Source organism: Narcine bancroftii, chromosome 1 (assembly GCF_036971445.1).
Source record: "Narcine bancroftii isolate sNarBan1 chromosome 1, sNarBan1.hap1, whole genome shotgun sequence".
In the NCBI taxonomy this organism is placed as follows: Eukaryota; Metazoa; Chordata; class Chondrichthyes; order Torpediniformes; family Narcinidae; genus Narcine; species Narcine bancroftii.
In genome coordinates, this window is record NC_091469.1 from 107,685,561 (window position 1) to 107,708,232 (window position 22,672).

Genomic DNA, 22,672 nt, shown 5'->3' on the forward strand with positions numbered 1-22,672 from the left:
GTCATTAAGCTCGAAAGAGTCCAGAAAAGCTCACGGCATTGTGACTGGTTCTGGAGGGCTTGAGTTACGAGGAGAGGCTGGATCGACTAGGATGTGTTTCCTCAGGTAGTGGGACTGAAGCATTCTGACATGAAAACCTGAGTCATTGGAGAATGGTTCCAGACATGCAGCTCTGTTTAATTACATACACATCTACAAATTCAAAACAAAATGTAAAATTGGAATACAATTAAATTAACCCAACCCATTTGTGTTGACAAAATATCTCCAACTTATGCTCTGAACAATAACATAATCTGCTGGAGGAACTCAGCAGGCCAAGTAACATCTGTGGGAGAAAAATGATGCTTGATGTTTCATGCTGAAGCCCTTTATCAAGACTCGTAAAATGTAGTAAAGAGGACAGGAAGGGAGGGATGGGACAGGGTGTTCAGATGGGATTGGTGAACCAGGCAGAGGTGAAAAGTGAATGATAGAGCAGAGGATTGGCAGATGGCAGACAAAGGGAGAGAGAAGGAGACAAGAAAAAGAACAGGGTCAGGTGGAGGAAGGCAAGCCACACCTGGGGTGGGTGGGGGGGAAGTGGATGATTGGAGACAAAGGCCACCATTGATGGGATCTAATAAGAGGCGGGAATGCTTGAATGGATAGAGACCAAATAGAGCTGAAGGCAAAAAGTAAAAATACAATGCTGGAGAAAGTGTCCTTTATATAGCAAAGATAAAGATACGTAACCGACGTTTTGGGCTTTTATAACCTTTAGAACTGAAGGGAGTAGGGGTAGATAGTGGAAAAATCCAGTGGGGAAATGGAGATGAAACCAAAGAGGAGGGTGTTTAAGAATGGGTGGGGGATCGGGATGAGAAAGGGGACAACAAAAGGAGGGGGCAGGGGAGGAGCTGAAGGAGAGGGGACACCTAAATTAGAAAATTTACGCTCATACCATTGGGTTAACTGCCCAGGTGGAATGATAGAACATAGAACATTCTAAAACAGTACAGGTCCTTCAGCCCCCTGTAAACCTTCCCCACCTCACACCCATAACCCTCTATTTTTCTTAAATCCATATGTCTGTCTGAGAGTCTTTTGAATGTCCTTATTTTACCAGCATAAACCAGCAACCTCGAAATGTGCTGTTCCTGTCACTGATGTAGAGGAGGCTACAGTGGGAGTACTGAATGCAGATGAGAATGGAGGAGGTGCTTTTGAATGTTTGCCTCATGTGGAAGGCTGTTGCAACTGAACATGACTTGGGTCAGTTTTGCAGAGCATCTATGCTCTGTTGCAATGGCCATCCCAAACTCCCTGTTGCTACCGTTTCAACTCCCCTTCCTATTCTCACCTCTCTGTCCTGGCCCTTCCACCATAAACCAGAGGAAAAACACTTCGTATTCCACCTGGGTAGTCTACAGCCCAATGATATGAACATGGAATATTCTAATTTCAGGTCACTTATTCCTCCCCCGCCCCCATCCTTTTATACCTCTTTTCCTTCTGCTTCCCCTTCCTTTCCCAATCACCACCATTTTCATCTCCACTGCTCTTTGGTTCCATTTTTTCCACTCCCATCTTCCTATTGGGTTCTTCTTCTATTCTCCCTCATCATCGGTTCCATCTGATCTCTCTTTATACCACCATTGTCACATCCTCTCATCAGATTCCAGCACCATCATCCTTTGTCTCCAATCCCCCACTCTCCTCTGAGTGATTCATCTTCACCTGACTCCACTTGACTCCTTGCTTTTTCTTGCTTCCCTCTCCCTTTGCCTGGCATCTGTCAATGTTCTTGCCTCTGTCCATCAGGCTTCACCTCTACCTGGTTCACATGTCCCACTCCTCCCATCCTATCACCATAAAGGGCTTTGGCTTGAAACGTCAACCATTCCTTTTCTTCCACTGATGCTGTTCAACCCCCTCAGTTCCTCCAGCAGACTGCATCTAGCTTTAGATTCTAGCATCTGCAGTTTCCTGTGGGTCTCTGTAAACAATCAGACTGGTTTTAATGAAATTTTTTTTCTTTAAATAATTAAATTATTAATCCACATGATGACTGAATTACTCATACATATCCCACTCTTGGCCGTTGAACTGAAATCTATCCCAGGAAGTCAAACTTTAAGAGGGAAACATTTTCATTTCAAGAATGGCCAGTATCTGGAACAAGCTGCCAGAGGAATCTGATGTTGAACAAGACATTTGGACAAATGTATGGACAGGAAGGTCTAAGAAGGATATGGACCAAAGCAGTCAAATGGGACTAGGCCAGAGTGCAAACTTGGTCAGCAAGGACTTTAGGAGGTTTCAATTAAGTGAGGCAGCAGAATACCCAAAATGAGGGAAATAAAACTACAAGAGGAATAGATAAAGCAAGGATCCTTTGTCTCTTTCCCAGGTTTAAGGTGAAAAGGGAAAAATATAGAAGTGACCTGAGTCGTGACATCTTCTAAAGGGTAGTAGGTATATGAAACAAGCTGGCAAAGAAAGTGATAGAGGCAAGGACAAGATTTATGGACATGGTCAAGGTTTATATGACATTTAGGTAGGCATATTGATTGGAAAGGTTTAGAGCATATTCCAGCATTTGCAGTCTCTTGTATTGTTGGAGAGAGAGGACCAAATGAAGACAAACTTGACTGGCTAAGTAGACAACTAAGTTAGCATTAGCAGGTTGGGCCAAAGGGCCCATTTCCATGCTTCAAAATATCTGTAGATTAGTCAAATTATGAGTTGAGAAATCCTATTTTCTGCATTTCGGAAGTGCCTGTCAGGCACAAGGAATAGTAATGAACACCAACTGTAAGATTAACTCATTGAAGATCACAGTGATCAAAATTGAAATGTAATTATATCAAACAGCTGGGTTCAATTCAATACCAATGCAGCACTGAACCTGCCCACTGATGATACCCAAGTCTTTTTCCTTGGCCCCTCAAATTTAGTTCTGGATCTTCCAGCTACACAGTGATAAACAATGACCAACTGTTCCCCTTTGCCACTATCTCTATTCCCCATCACCCCCTTCCTGGCGATGAAATTGATCCCTTTAATGATCCGAGTATCCACTTGAATAATAAAAACAGAATATAATATGGATGGTTAAAAATCCAAAGCATGATGGAAGGACATTCAGCTGCCTTTGTTCTCATACATCACAGCATTGTGTAGCACAGAAACTGGCCTTTCCAGGGCACCTTATCCAAACCCTAACACCTGTCTGCACTAATCCCATTTGCCCACACTAGACCACTATTCCTACAGGCCCTTCCTATCCAAGTACACATCCAAATGTACTCTACCCCCTCCACTGGCTGCTCTTTCTTGATAATATCTTTCCATGTGATAAACTGTAGACTCGCTAAAGTCTTGTACAGCTGTAACATGACATCCCAATTGTTATACTCAATTCCCTGGCCTACGAAGGCAAACATACCAAATGCCTTCTTCACTACCCTATCCACCAGTGTTGCCATTTGCAGGGTGCTATGGACTTGCGTCCCAAAGTCTCTCTGTCAACAACTCTCCGAAAATCCTACCATGTGTCACACCACCCACCTTTCTTGAATAGATAACTCCTGTTCCAGGAAATCCCAATGACCCAAAAACTTGGAAGCCCTCTTACATGAACCAGTACTTCAGCCACACAATTACCTGTCCTAAATTTATATTTCTATAAATTGCCGTTGAAAGGCCATGATCCCCAATGATATCAATGATATCTAAAATGATATACCTGTTAGAGAAGGGAACAGCCAGTCATTCACCTGGCTGAACTTAATGATGTGATCCTGAAACTCCTGCCTACCATCCTTTCTACCTCCCATTTGCAATCTCTCCCTGATCCCCCACATCTCACAGGAGAAACACACCTCTCTACTGACTACCATCACTGGTCCTTCTAACTACTCGCCCTACTGTACTGTCAATCAGCCTTCCTGCTGAAGCCTCTGTGTTTTGACCTCTGTTCTCAAAAATCCTCACTGCTTTTACCTTACAGGTACTCATGGTCCTGCTAATCTTACCTTGCTTCCTCTCAAATTCTCCTTCCCAATACTTTATTCCACACCATCTCACACCACCTTAAAGCTAGCCAGAAAACTCATTATATTCATTTAATTTCAGTCATCCTTTTTCATTCCTTTCAAGTTCCACAATATGCCTATTTTTGTGAAATTATTGGAATTTGTTTATTTTTAAAAAATGCTTTAAAATCCAAACCTCACTGATGCATGAGAATTCCAAACACAACAAAATCAAATATAAAGGAAAATTTCTTCCAGTAAACCAGTAACTCAACTTTAAGATATTTGATTAGTTCGAAGAATGCTCTAACCTCACTCATTCAGTCAAAGTAACAGCTACATCATGAAAAGCACAGCAATCTAATCCTTCCCTCCCTTACAACCATAACTTCCTATCTTTCTTATATTCACGTGCCAATCTAAGTGACTTTAAATGGCCTATTGAACCAACCTCCACCCCCAGCATTGCATTCCAGGCAACCATTACTCTCTGTGTAAAACTCCGACTTCTGACATATCCACTAAACTTTCCTTCACTCATCTTAAACTGATCTCTTTTGGAATTAGCCAGTGCCACCTGAGAAAAAGGCACTGACTGTTTACCCTATCTGTGCTGCTCATAACCTCATCTGCCTCCGTTAAGTTGCCTCTCAATCTGTCACTTCAAAGTGCACAGCCCTAGCTCACTCACTTTTTCAAAAAAGGCCTGCCTTGCTCAACTTTCCAATTAAATTAATGTCAATTAAATTATTTTATAGAATTTTACGGTCTCCAATTTACTATTTTTGAGAATTTATAAATTCAAATGAAAGTAACACAATTATTGGATAAAAATGAATGAAAAATCGGAATTAAAATCATGTCATAAACAAGGAAATTCCAGCCTTTGCAAGGCGACAAGAGGAAATCAGTTTTCAAAGCTGAAGCCATCTTGCTTACCTGGCTGTACCAGCAACGTATACTTAGTTGACCACACATGCAGGCACTGGAAGAGCAGTCATCGACACAAAAACAGTACTGAACGTGAAAAAGAGACATGCATTTTTAGAAGGATACCAGCAGGAAAAATCAAAATAAATCTTTTTCAAGCAATTAATAAAAATGCAATTACAAGATAAATTAATTTTCTGAAATCTGTCTCAATGTCATTTCATTGTACATTAAAATGTACCAAGCATCTGGTAAAAAGGCAGTTCAGCCATCGAAAAAGACGTTAGTATTTGCATTTTTAAATTTTGCAAATTTACTGTTTGCTCATCTGTGAAATTCCAATAAGGTTTAATCACCTTTTTCTCTCACTTTTTCTAAGACTCATCTTAGTTCTAATTAACCTTGTGCTCACCATCTATTCACTCCACCACTCTATTCTCATGAAAATAGTCCCATCTTCATACCAAGGACACCCTTTGTCATAGGTGTAACACCATAATCACACAAAATATGGCATTTCAAAACTGGCCATTTATCAGGTACTGTGGATTCCCATATGCCCAGTGCCTATATTCCATGTCCTTCTAGTTAGAAGCATTTGCAGATTTGAAGAAATCTGGGTAAGCTGCGACAGTTCTTCTTTTATGCTGATATGATGCATTAATGAAAGAGAAACCGTTAAGAGTCAAATAATCTGCAGCGTTGATTTGCTTGAACATTCATCCACATTTTGGGCAGCATGGTCGGAGCAGCGGTTAGCGCAATATCTTTACAGTGCCAGTGAATGGGACCAGGGTTCAAATTCCATGCTGTCTGTAAAGAGTTTGTATGTTCTCCTCGTGTCTGCATGGGTTTTCCCTCAAGGATCCGGTTTCCTTCCACCATTCAAAACTTAATGGGGTGAAGGTTAATTGGGTGTAAATGGAGCAGCCTGAACTTGTGCACTGAAATGGCCTGTATGTCTAAAAAAATTAAATTTTAAACTCTTACAGGTGGCTTGCTCTCTGTCCTGAGTCTATAAAACAGTATTGTACATACCAGCCTCCACTGCCACCCCTGGCAATTCATTCCAGGCACCCACCACTCTCTGTGTAAAGAACCTACCTCTGACATCTCTACTACACTTTTCTCCACTCACCTTAAACAGACATTCTCAGGTACTCAGGTATATGCTATTGTCGCCCTTGTCAAAAGGTGCTTCCATCCACTTTATCTGTGCATCTCATAATCTTGTACATCTCTATTATGTCATCTTTCAACCTCTGTTGCTCCAAGGAGAAAAGCTCTTGCTCAATCAATCTTTCAATATTCTGCTTCAATTAAATTCACCAACTCTGTGTCATCTGCTTGACGTGTCTTATCATGTGGCCCTTTTCCCCACTGCAGTTGGAGCCTGTCTCAAGTTTATTTGTCACATTGTGCCTGCTCCAGCAAGAAGGGTTCTTTCACAAGCAGCCTAAAAAGTTGTCTCTAAAATTCATATAGAAGACATATGGGAGACTGTAAATCTGGGAAGAAAAACCATCTGAAGGAACTCAGTGGATCAATATATCAATTGGAATTTGTTAAAGTTGCATTAGCAGTGGCAAGGAAATGTACTGCAGTTACTTGGAAATCAGATATGCATCTGGGTGTTGTTAGGTCTGCTTTGTTCATGAATGAGTGAGACAAACACCAGGCTGAGTCGAAATCAGGGTTCTTTGTTCTTTATTACCGGATTGTAACACTTGCGACCAACCAGGTTAGTCGGAGAATGCATTCTGCCGTTATCAGCAAAATGGTGATTTTTTATACCCTTGGATATGTGCTTAGAACATCATCATATCATTACTTGTCCAATGACTAAAACTGTTGCTATCCTTTCCCTGCTAGCTTCCTGCCTCTCAATCCATCAATGTCTCTCTTATCTTGTAAGTACAAGGATGCATTCACATCTTGTTACAGCCCTGTACATTCCCATCTCATGATGTTTTACCTAACAGGAGTACAAGGACACCTCCCCTTCTTGTTACAGCCTTTTACAGGGAAACTCCCTACACATTCCCATCTCATGATGTTTTACCTTACAGTGTGGCGAGATGGAATGCGGAAATTCAAAGTTGTATACTTTTGGAAAAAATTACATAATTTGAGAAATAAATATACTACATTTTTACAAATCTGGCTCCCATACACTCAAATATTAGGTTTAAATTTGTAATATTGTGCTTCCTGTGCCTCTTCACTTGTGAGAATCTCCTGTGAATCGTATTAAAGAACTCTGTTTAAATGCATTTAGATGGCAATCCTTGCTTTATTTTATATAATTATATGGTATCTTTTACATATATTAATTATTTTAAGGCTGGGGGGAGGTCTTGGGGGAGGGGAATATACACCTTCATGTATCTAGTTTCCAGTTTGTTTTCTTTATAATAATTTGTATTATTATATTAATCTTTGACTACTACATGTATGGAGAAAAATTTAAATAAAATATTCAATAAAAGAACTCAATGGATCCCCCTGAAACAGATGATTCCTTTATTTCCAGCTAATACTGTTTGACCAACTGAGTTCCTCCAGCAGAGTGCTTTTCATTCTAACAAAGCAGATGTCCACAAACACCAAATGGTCAGTACAAAGCATGGGCACCATGAGGGCATTATAATGAGGTTCATTCAGGAACCTGATGACTGCAGGGAAACTGTCTTCAAGACTACGGCTGTATCATTTCACTCTTGAACCTCAAAACAAAGTTTTGATTATAGTAGATGATTTTAACTTTCCACCTACTGACTGGAACTCCCATAGTTTAAAAGAGTTGGATGACTCAGAGTTTGTCAAATGTGTTCAGAAAAGTTTTCCTAATCAATATAGAGGAAGCCATGAGAGAGGGTGCAATACTGGACCTCCTATTAAGGAATGACACGACAGGTGAGCAAAATGCATGTGGGGGAACACTTTGGCCAAGTGATCATAATGCCATTAGTTTCAAGATAATTATGGATAAGGAGAGGTCTGGTACTCAGCTGAGATTCTAAATTGAAGGAAGACTGATTTTGAGGAAAAAAAGAAAGGATCCAGAAAGGATGGATTGGGACATATTGTTTCTTGGCAAGGATGTACTTGCTAAGTGGGAGGCTTTCAAAGGTCAAATTTTGAGACTTCAGGGTTTTTTCTGTTCTTGTCAGGATTAAAGACAAAGTTAACAGGCATAGGGAACCTTGGTTTTTGTGAAATATTGTGGATCTGGTTCAGAGGAAGAGGTGTATAGTAGGTATAGGCAACACGAAGCAAATGAGGTTTCTGAGGAGTGTAAAAAATGCAAAACTTCAGAAATAAGGTGGGATAAGTAACACATTGCTTTGGAAGACAAGATGAGGGAAAATCCTAAAGACTTCTCCAGGTATATTAAGAGCAAAAGGATTGTAAGGGACAAAATTAGTCCTCTTGATGATCAGAGATACTTGTATCTAAAAGCAAATAAGGGTGGATAAATCTCCAGGATCTGACAAGGTATTCCTTTGGAGCTTGAGGGAGGCTAGGGTAGAAATTGCAGTGACCCTGGCAGATATTTAGCATGTCCTTAGCCATGGGTGAGTTGGTAGAGGATTGGAGGGTAGCTCATATTCTTCCACTGTTTATAAAAAGATCTAATAAAAATAATCTGGGAAATTATAGGTCAGTGAGCCTGACATCAGTAGTAGTTAAGTCACTGGAAGGTGTTCTGAGATGTTGGATATACAAATATTTGGATAGCTAGGGATTGATTAGGAATAATCAACATGCTTTGTGTGTGGTAGATCGTATTTAATCTTGAGTTTTTTGAGGAGGTTATCAGGAAAGTAGATGAAAGAAAGGCCCTAGATGTCATCTACATGGATTTTAGTAAGGCCTTTGACAAGGTCCCACATGGGAGGTTAGTCTGGAAAGTTCAGTCACTTGGTATTCATGGTGAGGTAGTGCATTGGATTAAACGTGCTTTGTGAGAGAAGCCAGAGAGTGGAGGTGGATGATTGCCTCTCTGACTGGAGGCCTATGACTAGTGGTATGCTTCAAAGATCAGTGCTGGACCATTGCTGATTGTCATCTATATCAACAATCTAGATAATGTAGTAAATTGGACCAGCAAGTTTGCAGATGACACAAAGATTGGAGGTTTAGTGGATAATGAGGAAGGCTTTCAAAGCTTGCAGAGGGATCTGGACCAGCTGGAAAAATGGGCTGCAAAATGCCAATAAATATTAGCTGTTGCACTTTAGAAGGATAAACCAAGGTAGGGCATGAAGAGTAAATGGTAGGACATCAAGAAGCGCAGTAGAACAGAGGGATCTGGGAATACAGATACACAATTCTCTTAAACTGATGTCACAGGTAGATAGGGTCTCAGAGGGATTTTGACATATTGGCCTTCATGAGTCAAAGTATTGAGTACAGGAGTTGGGATGTTATGCCTAGGTTGTACAAGACATTGGTGAGGCCACATTGGGAGTATTGTGTGCAGTTTTGGTCACCTAACTACAGGAAAAATATCAGTAAAATTAAACGAGTGCAGATAAGATTCACTAGGATGTTGCTGGGACTTGAAGAAATTAGTTACAAGGAAAGGTTGAAACACAAAAGTCTGCAGATGCTGTTATTGTAGTAAAAACATAGAATTGCTGGAGTAACTTAGCAGGTCTCACTGCATCCATTGGAGGAAGAGATATATAATCAATGTTATAACGAAGAGGGGCTCAGGCCCAAAACAATGGTTATATATCTTTACCTGCTATGGATGCTGCAAGATCTGCTGACTTCCTCTAGCATTTCTTCAGGAAAGGTTAAAAAGCTTGGGATTTTATTCTCCAAAGCATGGAAGAATGAAGGGAGATTGGATAGAGGTATACAAAATTACAAAAGTACTGCATATACTCGTGATAGTCAACCCTCCCATTTTTGACCCAAAAATCTGCCATTTTCCATATATTGCATGTAAAAGTCGATCCTTATCTCCCACCTCTGCCCTGGCCACCACAGTCGCTAATTCATGCTTCAGCCCCGGCTGTCTGCTCATCGGAGCTCCCGACGCCTCCATCGAGGACTTACCATCCGGTCCCGGCCACCTGTCCATCGGAGCTCCTGATACCTCAACCATGGTCTCACCAGCTGCCCACCCATCTGAGCTCCTGACGCTTCTGATGATGCAGATACTTAACGTGGTTGAAAGCAATATCCATTTAATAGTCCATTTAATAGTCGATCCCATATATATGTTTTAAAAAATCGTCTACAAAATTCAACTTTTACAAGAGTATATAGTGGAGAAGGATTTTCCAGTGAGATTAGGTGAGATAAAAACGAGAGGACATGGGTTAAGGTTGAAAACGAAGAAGTTTAGAGGGAACATTCGAGGGAATTTTTTCACTTAGAATGTGGAATGAGCTGCCAACTGAATTGGAGAATGCAAACTTAATTTTGAAATTTAACCATATAACATATAACAATTTACAGTACGGAAACAGGCCATATCGGCCCTTCTAGTCTGCACCGATCTATGTGACACTCTACTAGTTCCACCTATCCACTCCCTTGCCTATAACCCTCCAACCCCCTCACATCCATGTACTCATCTAACCTCCTCTTAAATGACAGAATTGTCCCTGCCGCATCTACCTCTTCTGGAAGATCATTCCACTCAGCCACCACTCTCTGAGTGAAGAAGCATCCTCTTATATTAATTACTCCTGAAGTTTTGCCCCCTAACCCTTAGCTTATGACCCCTTGTTCCAATCTCCCCTATCCTCAGGGGAAAGAGCCTATTCACATCTACTCTATCTAGTTCCTTCATAATTTTAAATACCTCTATCAAATCCCCTCTCAATCTTCTGTGCTCCAATGAATAAAGTCCCAGTCTACTCAATCTTTCTCCGACTAGAACTGCACACAATACTCCAAACCTAATCTCACCAATGCCTTAAACAGTCTCAGCATCACTCTCCAGCTCCTATACTCTATGCTATGATTTATAAAGGCCAGCTTACCAAAAGCCTTCTTCACCACCCTATCTACATGGGAATCCACCTTCAAAGAACGCTGAACCATTATTCCAAGATCCCTCTGTTCCTCTGTATTCCTCAATGCCTTCCCTTTCACTGCATACGACCTATTTTGGTTATTCCTCCCAAAATGAAGCACCTCACACTTATCTACATTAAACTCCATCTGCCACCTTTCAGCCCACTTTTCCAAACTGTCCAAATACTTCTGTAGTCCATGAAAACCCTCCTCACTATCCACAACTCCTCCTATTTTGGTATCGTCCACATATTCACTCACCCAATTTACCACCCCGTCATCCAAATCATTAATATAAATGACGAACAACAAAGGACCCAACACCGATCCCTGAGGCACACCACTCGTCACCGGCCTCCATCCTGACAGACACCATGACTCTCTGGTGCCTATCTTCCAGCCACCTCTGAACCCGTTTGACTATCTCTATATTAATCCCTAGAGACTGAACCTTCCTCACTAACATTTCATGTGGAACCTTATCAAAAGCTTTACTAAAATCCAAATAGACCACATCAACTGCTCTACCTTCATCAACCTTTTTGGTCACCTCTTCAAAAAAATTTAACAAGATTCATCAAACACGACTTTCCCCTCACAAACCCATGTTGGGTGACCCTGATCAATCCCTGCCTTTCCAGATATTTATACATATTATCCCTAAGAATTCCTACCATTAGTTTCCCCACCACCGATGTCAAACTTACTGGCTGATAATTGCTTGGCCTATACCTTGTGCCCTTTTTAAACAACGGAACCACGTTTTCAACCCACCAATCCTGCGGCCCCATACCCTCCTCCAGTGACCGTTGAAAAATCACCTTTAGAGCCTCCACTATTTACTTCCTTACCTCCCTTAAGGTGCTGGGGAAAATCCCATCAGGACCAGGAGACTTATCTACCTTTATATTCCCCAGATCTAAAATCCCCTCTTTACTAATTCTTATCTCTTCCATAACTAACCCATTTGCCTCACCTATCCCACAAAATTCAACATCCCTTTCCCTCGTGAACACTGATGAGAAGAATTTGTTCAATATCTCCCCCATCTCATATGGTTCCTCAGACATTCCTCCACTCTGATTTTCCAGTGGACCTATTCTATCCTTAACTTTCCTTTTGCTGTTGACATATTTGTAAAAACCTTTTGGATTTGCTTTCACCCTATTTGCTATAGCCCCCTCATACCTACTTTTTCCCTTTCTAATTTCCCTCTTAAAGTTCTTTATACAATCCATGTAACGTTCAAATAGCTCATCCATCCTCTGCTTCTTGTATTTAACGTAGGCCTCCCTCTTATCCCAAACCAATTTCCTAACCTCTCTAGAAAACCATGGCTCCCTTGAATATTTGGCCTTGCCTTTTGTCCTGACAGGAACATATAGATTCTGCACGCTCACTATCTCACCTATAAATACTCTCCAATTCTCCTCAACGTTCTTCCCAGAAAAAAGATCAGCCCAAACTACTCCCCGCAAATCGCTTCTCATTTCTTATCCTTTTCCATAATTAAGCTGAAACTTATGGTACTATGATCACTGGATCCGAAGTGCTCCTCAACACAAACCTCTGTCACCTGCCCTATTCCATTTCCCAACAGTAGATCTAACATTGCCCCCTCTCTGGTAGGCACCTCAACATATTGATGCAAAAAGCAATCCTGCACACATTTTACAAACTCTAATCCATCCTGCCCACTCATTGACTGCATCTCCCAAAATGGGAAAATTAAAATCCCCAACCACACAACCCTGTGCTTACTGCACATCTCAGCTATTTCCCTACACATTTGGTCTTCTAGTTCCTTCTCCCCATTTGGTGGTCTATAATACACCCCTATAACAGTAACCTCCCGTCTTTTATTTTTTAATTCTACCCATACTGCCTCCCTCCTCAGTACCACTGTAATATCCTCCTTGACAAGTAATGCCACACCCTCCCCCCCCCCCCCCCTCCCTTACTCCTCCAATTCTACCACACCTAAAGCAGAGAAATCCCGGAATATTTAAATTTGGTCTGGTACGTGGATGGGAGGGGAAAAGAGGGATATGGTCCACGTGGAAGACAGTGGGACTGGAGAGAGTAATAGTTCAGCACAGACTGGAGGGACTGAACAGCTGTTTCTGTCCTGCAGTGTTCTATGGTTCTCTGACCACAGACTCCTTCCCCACTTGCTAAAAATGATCCAAAATCCAAGATTTTTGGAAAATTGGATACCATATTGAAGTTACAACTCCTGTGCCATCAAGAGGCTACTTCCAATCCTATAATATTGCCTGATGCTCGGCCTTGTCTCAGTCCAAGTAATGAAAGTGGCATAATCAATTGAATCTAATTGTTTACTGTCACATGGACTGAGATATCTCTCTCTCTCTTTCTCTCAAGACCTATCCTGGAAACATAACATCTCCTCTCGTGATAGGAAGATGCAACAGCGACTGCACTTCCTTAGAAGGTAAACGTGAGCAAGGCTACCAGCCACCATTCTGTCAACTTTCTAGAGGACCTCTATCAAGAGCATCCAGGCCAGCTGTATCACCTTGTGGTAGTTGCTGCAGACCATCTGATCAGAGGTCAATCCAGAGGACCATAAAAACAACAGAATATCACTGATGTCTTCCTCTCCACTATCGATGTTATTTACCCGGATAACAGTTTAACAAGGGCTCACAATATCTGTGAGGACTTCTGTCATTGCACACACATCTTCCAACTACTATATTGGAGCCAGAACCACCAGGCTGAGGTATAGCTTCTTCCCACGGTCAGGGAGACTTATGAATGGCTGCTGAAATGTTAATACAACTCCCCATGACTCTACTATTTAATAGTATTTAATTATAATATATGTATATAAGAAATGTATATAGATTCTGTGTATCTGTATATATGTATAAATTATCTGTATGTGGGTTATGTCTGCATCCATGTTCGCATTATTTTTACACCGTGAACCCAGAGATCACTGTTTTGTGGGGTTGTCTTGTTCTAATTGGATGATAAATAAACTGGAACTTGAGATGAATGAAAAACGTTATTTTGCATGCTCTCCAGGCAAGTCAAGCTCAACATTGTACAACAGGTAGTCCAACAACGTTGCAAGGTAAATAAATCAAAGGGTATTGTGTCACATAAGACAAAAGTGCAGGGGAAAGAAGAGAGTTGAGCAGTGCAAAACATAATCTCTGAGGGGTCCATTCAAGAGTCTGACACAGCAGGAAAGAAACAGTCCTTGAATCTGGAAGTGTGTATTTTCAAGCTCCCATTTGGGCAGAAGAATGCATGATCAGGATAGAATGCATGCTTTAATAATTTAGCTCCTTTTCTGAGGAAGTGGAAAGTGAAGAACAGTGGAGGGTGGAGAGGTTGGTTTGTGTTCTCCATTCACAATTCCTTACAGCTTCTTGCAGTCTTGAGAAGAACAATTCCTGTACCAAGCTGTGATGCGTTCAACACAATAAAGGGGCTTGCTGTATTTCTTTTGGAAATCCTGACGAAGTAGAGGCTTTGGTGCTTCCTTGGCCATAGCATTAACATGGTTGGACCAGGACAAGTTATTGCCAATATTTATTGCTAAAAATGTGAAGACCTTCACTATCTCCACTTCAGCACCATTTCTTTAATTTTGCTGGCATTGAGAGGTTGTATCCTGATACCACATGACAAGATTCTCTACCTCCTTCCTGAAAATGCCATTACTTGGGATCTGTCCTCCAACTGAGAAATTTATCGATGAAGTTGGAGCAGCAGTTGACTCCACAGTCATGAGCATGTAAGGGGATTATTCAGGTGCTGAGTACATCCTAGACTCTGCCCTTCATCTACCTTCCATAAAATATACTCTAGCCCCTTTTCCACTGGCACCTTGTCTCAGGAATTAACTGGGAGAGGGTCCAGTGGAAAAAGAAAACTGTCAGCACACCATTGTCAAATGATGTAATTTCACGCTGGGAATTAAACACCTTGACCCCTACACATATCCCCGGCATCAGCTGATGCTGATGTGCTAATAAAACCAGTGGAAAAGGGACAGCAGAAAGTCACCCATTTCCAATCTCAAAGATGAGTTGTGTCCCAGTTAAGAGTGGCCTGGTGGAAATGGCACAAAGGGTACAGCCAAGTAACTGGGCTGCCAGTGGAAAAGGGGTTTCTGTAAACTTGATGTCATCCAAGACTCTGGTGTAAAAAATCATGTTCATCCTTCACTGATTTTGACCCACATGAGACTTAGGGTTAAACAATAATTAAAAATTCTCCTTCAAATCTTTCCATGGTTTTGCCCCACTGCCTCCCTAATAATACAATCCCCTTTAGTCTACAGTTCTCACAGTTTTATACAATCCTCACAAGTACCCTGGACTCAGCCCCTCCTTCCTTTGAGATGTTAAGGAATTAGGTCCCAGAAATGCTCCTCAAAACAGCTATGCCTGATGAAATTTCTTGATTTTAAGATGCTCCATAAAATTTTCCTCTATGAGAAAACATTCTGGTTGATATCTTATTAAATGCCTTAACATCATCTTTCTTTTGTCTTGAGATGCATTTTGCAAAGTTAAAGGTGTTATGGGAATGCATGTTTTATTCTTGTTTACGGCATGAGGAAGGAAAGGCGTTGGGTATTTAAAGTGGGAATCATTGATCACAGTTGCTTAACTGTGTTACATGTTGATAAAGAGCAAGCTGACAGTGAGGATCCAATGCTAAAAACGCTATTGAACGTTAACAGGTACTGGTCGTTGGTCTGGACTCATCTCCCATTGTTTGAATTCTGAGGCTTTCTGATATTTCCTGCTTCTGCCTTTTCTGATTTTTCCTCGAAGAAGGGCTCAGCCCCGACATGTTGGCAATATATCTTTGATTTCTATAGATGCTGGATAGACCATTGAGTTCCTCCAGCATTTCGGTGTTTTTATTACAATCATAGCGTCTTCAGCCTATCGTGTTTCTCTCGGTGGTCAAATTTTATCTCGTTTGAGATACTCTGTGCAGAACACTGAATTGTGCCGTGGAGATGTTACAGGTTTGATGCGATCTCAACCCAAAATGTCAACTATCCCTTTCTCTCCAGATGCTGCTTCACCTACAGTTCCTCCAACAATTTGATTTGCCTTGTTAAAAGAAGCTGATTAATTTTAAAGTTCTCCATTATTTTTGTCTTTCTTAAATCAATATTAAATATGAAAATACAAATTCTATTGCCCATACTTCAGTACCCTCAAGATATTGAATCAACCATAGATTGAAGGAAGTCTCGTGTAAGCCAGTCTAAAAAATGGCAGGCTATGTCACATGTCACAGTTGAGGAATAAAACTCAGAAAGGCTTGATATTCTGCAGCTAATTCAGATTTCTATTAACTTTAGTTTAATCTAACGGTAACTGAACTACTGCCTTGCAGTTGATAAAACAAGTTCTTGAATGACATTTAAGCTCCACAATTGCTTGGCATGTCACAGGAATACCACATTTTATCGTGAGTTTTGCAGAAATTCATCTTCCTTTCAACATACCTGCAGATGGGTGATGTTCCTGTCAATGTTCATGGGAGAAGTTACACAATTTTGGGAAACATATTTATAGTCATTTGGAAAAGGTTCATCATCCACTCCATTGACACATGGAATTGGTACATGCTCATATCCTCTCCCGATATCTCTGCATGAGGATTAAAATGTAATTGTTTTTACAATCAACAGAACTCAAACCAGGAGAAAATGAATAATCAAGTTCTAAAAGGTGTGTCTATCTGAAAAGTATGACAATGCAGCTTTGGAATACAAAAACTTACTGTACACGGGTGTGGAAACTGTATCGTATAAATATAGTGGAATTTTCATCTAATATTGAAAATTATTTAAAAGCTTCACTTGAGCTGCTCGAGTTAATATTTGTCTTTGTTTACAATTATAAATATTCAATAAAGCAGAAAGACATTTTGTGGACATAATTATAATTATTAAAGCAATTTTAAGAACTTTTAAGAAAAAATTCATTTTCATTGCTCTGAAAATGAAAAAAAGATGTAAACTTTAAACAATATTAATGCATGAGAGAAAAATTGAGCAGATGTGAATGCTCTACAAAAAATGCCCGATGGAGAATTTTGTCCTGAAAATGTTAATTCCTTCACTTTCCATGGATGCACACTAAGGTGATAACCATTGCCAGTTGTTATTTTTGATCAGATACTATTTATTGTCATATAATAACACATAAATATACTATTACATGAAATTTCCTTAAGTCTACAACAAGGAAAAGATTTACCATTAGTGTTGCCTGGTGGCCTTTACAGTCAGCGAAAGAGAATCAAAAGAGAATCCCTCAGAGCAACCGAGTGTCTGTGAATTTGCCTCCAGCACTCCAACAGCTTCACAAACTCCAGTTCAGTTCAAACCCAAGCCCGTATCCAAACTTCCAACATGATGTGGAAGCCTTCAGCGCCCATGGCCCTACAGGAGCCCTCCTTTCCCTCAGCAGCCTCTGGAATCCTGGTTCCAATACCTGGTTTGCATGAGACAGTTTCCAGCAGCCTGCAGCCTGGTGTCAGTCCTTTGACTCACACAGCCCGCGGCCTGTATTGGTTCCTCACCTGCAGCTCCCTGCTGCCTCTGTGTGTCCTTCAGCTGTGGAGCCCTTCTCTGATCCATCACCATGGTCACTGTCCTTGGGGGTAATCTCCTCTGCTTCTCCTCAATGAGGAGGCATTCTCCCCTTTATTGGTGCCCTGCACCAATCCGCTGCTCTCCCGAAGTCTGCAAACGTTTGTGGCTGCTACTGTACACATGCGCTGCTATCTTGGGCCAAAATCCCATAGTCGCAGGATTTTAAATAAAAACACCGCTGGCTCCTTCAACAGACTGTTTAAAGCATGTACTTTGATAGATGGTCTGGGCAACTGATACTCTGCCCCCCACTCTTCCAGGGTCCACACCAGCGCTGTTGCCACAGCAGCTCTGGCAGCATTGCTATTTTTACAGATTTCTGCCACTAAACATGTCTGTTTTCTTCCATTATATTAATTTTAGTTGAAAATCAGATGTGTTTTGTGACAGTCATCCAATTTGTATAAATGAGAAATGTGGATCAGAATTCTCACTTTACTGGTTAAAGTAATTCTGGTGAGAGAAAACAAGGTACAGTAGGCTGATGCTGGGAAAGATTTATAAACCCTGGTAATATTTTGCTACCTGCTTTGTCAAGGTGAATTTCATTGTTGAACAGCACAGAGGAGTGATTCTAATCTGAGGCACGGTAGGTGTAGTGGTTAGCGCAACACCTTTAGAGTGCCAGCGATCATGACTGGACCCAAGTACGAATCCCACGCAGTCTGTAAGGAGTTTATACATTCTCCCCACGTCTGTGTGGGTTTTATCCAGGGGCTCTGGTTTCCTTCCACCCTTCAAAAACGTACTGGGGTGTAGGTTAATGGGGTGTAAATTGGGCGGCAAGGACTCACAGGGCCGAATTTGCTTGTTGTAGTGCTATGTCTAAAAAAAATTTTAAAAATCTATCCTGGATTGAAAAGAAAAAAAGGCAGCACCAAGATAAGGACGTTTAAGGCAGGGGGTCCCACATATGACCTGATGAAGGCTGTCTTTGAAACAAAGTGGCAATTCTGGAGGAAGCTAGAGACAGAGACAGATAGACACAAGCTACGACAGGGAGTGCAGGCCATTACAGCCTATAAAGCGAGGGTGATGTATGCTTCACTTCCTGATCTGAACACCTCTATGCCCACTTTGAGAAGAACCATACAGTACCTACGAGAATCCCTGTAAAGGCTGAGGACCCTGTGATAACTGTCTCTGGGGTCAACGTCAGAACATCATTCATGAAGGTGAACCCTCACAAGGCGGCAGGCCTAACAGTGTACCTGGCAAGGTGCCGAAGTGTGCAAGGACATTTTCAATCTCTCAGTACTGCAATTTTTAAAAAAAAAATTCAACTTCTTCCAACTTGTCTCAGCCGAAAAATTTTCCGATATTCAAAAATTTCAGTAGAACAGTTTTTGGATAAGTGGAAATGTACTGTACTTCGTGAGGTATTTGAAGAGATTCAGTGTGCCATTGAAGACTTGAAAATTTCTAAAGGTGTACTGTGGAGAGCATTCTGGATAGTGGCTTCACTTTCTGGTAAGGAAGTGTCAATGATCAGGACAAGAAAAAAACCCCAGAGGGTTGTTAACTCGGCCTGTAACATCACGGGCACCAAACTTCAGTCCATCGAGGACATCTACAAGAGGCGGTGTTTTACAAAAACAGTTTCTTTCCTCACGGACCCCCACCATCCAGGCCATGTCCTCTTCACTCTGCTACCATCAGGATAAAGGTACAGGAATCTAGAAACAAGCAAACAGCGGCACAAGGACATCTTCTTCCCCACTGCCATCAGATTCCTAAATGATCAGTGAACCAAAGCCTCACTTTTCATGCACTATTTTCATTTATTTTTTGATAAGGTGTTTTATATGAATGTTTGCACTGTGATACTGCTGCAAAACAATACATTTTGTGACTTCTTCATAACAATAAATTCTGATTCAAGGACTAAACCTGAGAAGTTTCTTCTTTGTATGATTCAGCCACATGCTTCAGAACATACAAAAGTACTCTCAACAAGAAAATAAAAATAGCTACAAAGTGAGGATGGTGGGGGAACATTCATTACCATTTTTGTGGACAGATAAGTTCTAACCGTTCTGCTGTGAAAATGGTTTTGTTTACAAGACCCTCTCGCTCTCGTCCAAGGGCAATACTGTGAATATTATGAAAGATCAAACCCGTAATAAACTGTAGAATCTTATCCCTTCATAGCCCATTTTTCATATTTAATACATTTTGTAGGGTTGTCCAAAATTGCCAGCTGAGAACTAACATCAGTTTAATTGCTGTAATAATTATTGTCAATGTTCAAAACAAATTCATTTAGTTGGATGTCCATAGGGACCCACACAGGCTGCAGGCAACTTACGGTCCTTGGACCCACACAGACTTTGGCTGCTGGTGACGCGTTCTGGAGACTTGGTAGTCGGGGGGCTTGGTAGTCTGGCTCATGGAAACCAGGCACCAGAACTGGAATTCAAGAGGGTGCTGAGGGCAAGGGCCCCTGAAGAGCTTTAGGCGTTGAAAGCTTCTTGATCGAATCAGAGATTTGGATCCAGAGCTAAGGCTGCTGATGAATGGAACAGGAGTTTGTGGAACAGGAGTCTGTGGAACAGGAGTTTGTGGAACAGGAGTTTGTGGAACAGGAGTTTGTGGAACAGGAGTTTGTGCTACTGCGCAAGGGCTGGAGGCAAATCAGTGAACATCAGTGACTCTGAAGTAATGGTAACTCTTTTGTCTGCCTTCCATCACCCAAAAGTTAAAGTATATTATGAATGTTACATTTTTCATGTATGATTACTTCACTCTAAAAGAAACTTTGAACCTAAAAACGGTGGTCCATCAAGCAGAAAATTCAAATATATTCACGTTAAAATATTTCATGAAAATGAAAGCAGGAAAAGGCAAATTTTCGATGTCATACCTACTAACTATTTTCTCAGCCTGTGTAATCTTATTGGCGGATGCTTGCTTCAGTTTTTTGTTCACCTGTAGTGCGACCCAGACTTGCGAATTCAAGCTTGAACATTCAAGCGGAGTCTCGCCTTCCTTGTTCTTAATATTAACATCAGCACCACGTGAAAGGAAAAGCCTAAAGTACATAATTACAACCAGGTTTAATGTTCGAATGTCCCAAAAATACATTTCAATTGTTCAAGCATATTTTCAGTTTTCATAGAACTGGTATTGTCTCGCTACAAATCAATGTTTATAAATTATATGACCACATCTGGTTTATTGTTGAATTTGTACAAAATTCAGAGCTATTCCACCAGTTTGGAAAAAGTGCTCGACAACATTCTGCATATTTTCAAACTGACCAGCTCTGATTGACAGCTTGGTCAGCAAGGCTGAGTTGGGCCGAAGGACGTTCTTCTGTACCATGTACTATGACTGAAAAAATAATGCAAAAAACAAAAGAACTTATTTGATAAGGATAAATTAAGGAAATGAAACAAGTCCAGCTGCATCCATATATCAGTTTTATTTTTAAAAAAATGAACTTATTAGTGAAACAACTGCAACTTATCTGACTGCTCCATCAAAGTAGTGGTGCATTATATTATTGCAGGGATTCACACATGGAAGAACTGATATCTGTCTATCTTAAGAATCATTTGGAGCCAATGATAGCTACATTATGGGGGTTGCATTGCTGTCTGGTTTGGACAAACCAATGCACAGATCAGGAAGAGGTGAGAGAGAGTTGTGAACCTGGCCAGCACCATCATGGGCATCAATCTTCACTCCATTAAGGACATCTTCGAGAGGCAGTGTCTCACGAAGGCTACCTCTATCCTCAAGGACCCTCATCACTCAGGCCATGCCCTCTTCTCACTGCTACCATCCGGAAGAGGTGCAGGAGCCTGAAGACTAACACCAATGTTACAAAAACACATTCTTCCCCTCCGCCATCAGATTTATGAATGGACAATGAACCACAGACACCACCTCACTTTTTCTCTTCTTTTGCACTAATTTATTTTTCAAAATGTAATTTATAGCAATTTTTGCACCTGTAATGCTGCCACAAAACAAATTTCATGACACATGTTCATGACAATAAATTCTGATTCTGAAGTGTGGGCAGCTCAGTGCTTGTGAGGATAGTGTCATGCTTTAGGCCCTAATATGTGGAGAAGGCAAAATAATTTAGCTTTTCTGATACACAGAAACTTGGCCTGATAAATTATTTGAAAAAATTAAGAATTTTCAGATTTCACAAAAGTTCATTTGCATAACTAGCAGTGACAGATAAAAGAATCTGACACAATACTCACACAACGCATTCGTAATGATTTTCCCTTGATGCAATATGTAGAGGAGAGTCACCGTGCATATTCACTGCAGTTAGATCACACCTTGCATTCAAGAATATGTCCGCAATATCCACACAACCTGAGAAAGCTGCCCAATGTAAACAAATATTCTCTTCCTGTGCAATGAAAATCAGAAGAGAACACTTTCAAAGTTTAAACTCTGTCCCAACTTCAGAGAATTTTTGAATAGAATGACAAATTTAATTATTTTGCAACTTTTGTCAAAAAAATCCATTCAAACATTTGCAATTAACTGCTGTCTGATGTCATGGTCATTAGGGATTGGCCAAAAGGGTACTAGCTTAAAAGTAATGAAAACCATCGCGTAAGTTAAATAAATCGAGAAATGAAATTAGCTTTAAAAGCAATTTTTGTGATCAGATAGGGTGAAACAAAGAAGTCTGCAGACGCTGTGATTGTAGAAAATACACAAAATTGTTGGAGAAACTCAGCAGGTCACTCAGCACATTTTACAAAGCAACATTTTGGGCTTGAGTCCTTCATCAAATATGAGCAAAAGGTAGACATATACTGGAATAAAATGAGAGAGAGAGAGAGAGAGAGAGAGAGAGAGAGAGAGAGAGAGAGAGAGAGAGAGAGAGAGACAAGGGTAGGGGAGCTGTAGGAAAGGAGACAAATGGATAGAGAGAGAGAGACGTGGGAGGGCTAATGCAACCAAAGTCGATGCCCAGAGGTGTTGCTCCTCCACTTTGTGGGTGGACTCAAGTGGACAGTGCAAAAGACCATGGAAAGATGTGCCA

The 22,672-nt window shown here is 40.9% G+C and overlaps 1 protein-coding gene across 10 annotated transcripts in view; it reads right to left on the reverse strand.

The window, feature by feature from the left end:
- The window catches only part of LOC138762269 (histone-lysine N-methyltransferase EHMT1-like), a 302,471-nt gene that overhangs the window by 34,894 nt on the left and 244,905 nt on the right, over positions 1 to 22,672 (reverse strand). For all 10 annotated transcript variants that reach the window (XM_069935973.1, XM_069935979.1, XM_069935988.1 and 7 more), the window contains 4 exons: positions 21,873 to 22,027; positions 20,516 to 20,683; positions 16,498 to 16,642; positions 4,959 to 5,036 (listed from right to left, as the gene is read on the reverse strand). In XM_069935973.1, coding sequence (XP_069792074.1) covers positions 4,959 to 5,036; positions 16,498 to 16,642; positions 20,516 to 20,683; positions 21,873 to 22,027 — 546 coding nt within the window. The remainder of the gene's footprint in view (positions 1 to 4,958; positions 5,037 to 16,497; positions 16,643 to 20,515; positions 20,684 to 21,872; positions 22,028 to 22,672) is intronic.